The sequence below is a fragment of the Opisthorchis viverrini genome, assembly GCF_000715545.1.
Source record: "Opisthorchis viverrini unplaced genomic scaffold opera_v5_78, whole genome shotgun sequence".
Taxonomy (NCBI): Eukaryota; Metazoa; Platyhelminthes; class Trematoda; order Opisthorchiida; family Opisthorchiidae; genus Opisthorchis; species Opisthorchis viverrini.
In genome coordinates this window covers 1,321,093-1,322,277 of record NW_008751734.1, presented here as the reverse complement: position 1 = coordinate 1,322,277, position 1,185 = coordinate 1,321,093, and the positions used below count along the sequence as shown (strand labels likewise).

Genomic DNA, 1,185 nt, shown 5'->3' with positions numbered 1-1,185 from the left:
ACTGTAAGGTCATGCTCGTGGACGTGCAGTCGGTTAATCAATGAACCTCCGTAGTGATCACTAATACCCGAACTAACAGCGGATCAGTGAGGCTACTCAGGGATATCTAAACACTGGCAATTTTTGAAGTATGTCTGGGAACCATCAACCAAATTAGTTGGTCCAACTGTGTAGGATGGAAACGAAGGTCTGGTGTGAAGCGTAGTATCCGTTTGGACAGCTAGCCGCCACACCAACTCAAGAGAATCCCAACTGTGGTTGTGCCTATCGCAGGCTGCTTTGCGCAAGATAGTCTCTTGAGCATGCTGGGCGCATTGTGATCTGTTTAATCAGGAGGGCATGAGGCCAGGATTGGAAGAAAGAGGGCAGTTTTAAAACCGAGACAATATTCAGAACCAATAAACAACGAGTGCAAACCAAATCAGGGAAAACCAAATGCTTCTAGCGCATCATGCACACAATTGATCGATAGCAAGGTCATGTATATGTAAACAATCACGTTTAAATATTGGGACTGCCGCAGAATATCTGTTTTAGTACAGGTGTAATGGTGATACTACTGATGGAAGAGGCATGCGAGCAGTATGTTTTCTTCTTGCATATTCGCTTTGTGTCTCTTGAAAAGGGAGATCTGTTGCGGACTTAGTGGAGTGGCTTTGTAACATTTGCTTGGACTTGAGCAACAGTCAATGGATATCCAGGAAAGTTCAGGAAATCGCGTTCAAGAGATAATGAATGTCCATTTTTGTAAACAAGATGCATATGAAAGTTTTGCCTCCTTGTCCAATAGTCTGTAACTGGCCAGTTGACATTTCCCATTAAATAACTCCGCAGAGAGGGCCTTCTTTCTTTCACAGGTACACACTACTAAATAACTCGGCGTTGGGTTATGGATTCAAGATATTACTCACATTCTGCTGTTCTCTGCGTTCATATTTCTACCACCTGATTGCGGTCTGGAAAACCGGGATCCGCATAGACTAATATTCTCATTGAACACGAATTTGGTCATGACAGGAGACCAGATAGGAACCAGCTGAATCTCTCGTTTGACGGGGTCCGCTTCGACTGAACGTTTTGCACCAGACCGCCGCATGTTTCATTTGGTAGGACTGCGCCAACATGATGGGCCACAAGAAGAACAAAACCAGTCATGGTCTGTCGGCTAATTTTCCTCAACCTTAT

At 44.4% G+C, this 1,185-nt stretch overlaps 2 protein-coding genes across 2 annotated transcripts in view; one reads left to right on the top strand and one right to left on the bottom strand.

The window, feature by feature from the left end:
* T265_04634 (hypothetical protein) overlaps nt 1-1,185 on the bottom strand; it is a gene marked incomplete at both ends in the record, with an annotated part of 9,631 nt that overhangs the window by 3,197 nt on the left and 5,249 nt on the right. The window lies entirely within an intron of this gene.
* The window catches only part of T265_04633 (hypothetical protein), a gene marked incomplete at both ends in the record, with an annotated part of 7,012 nt that continues 6,400 nt past the window's right edge, over nt 574-1,185 (top strand). The window contains one exon of the mRNA XM_009169415.1: nt 574-582. Coding sequence (XP_009167679.1) covers nt 574-582 — 9 coding nt within the window. The remainder of the gene's footprint in view (nt 583-1,185) is intronic.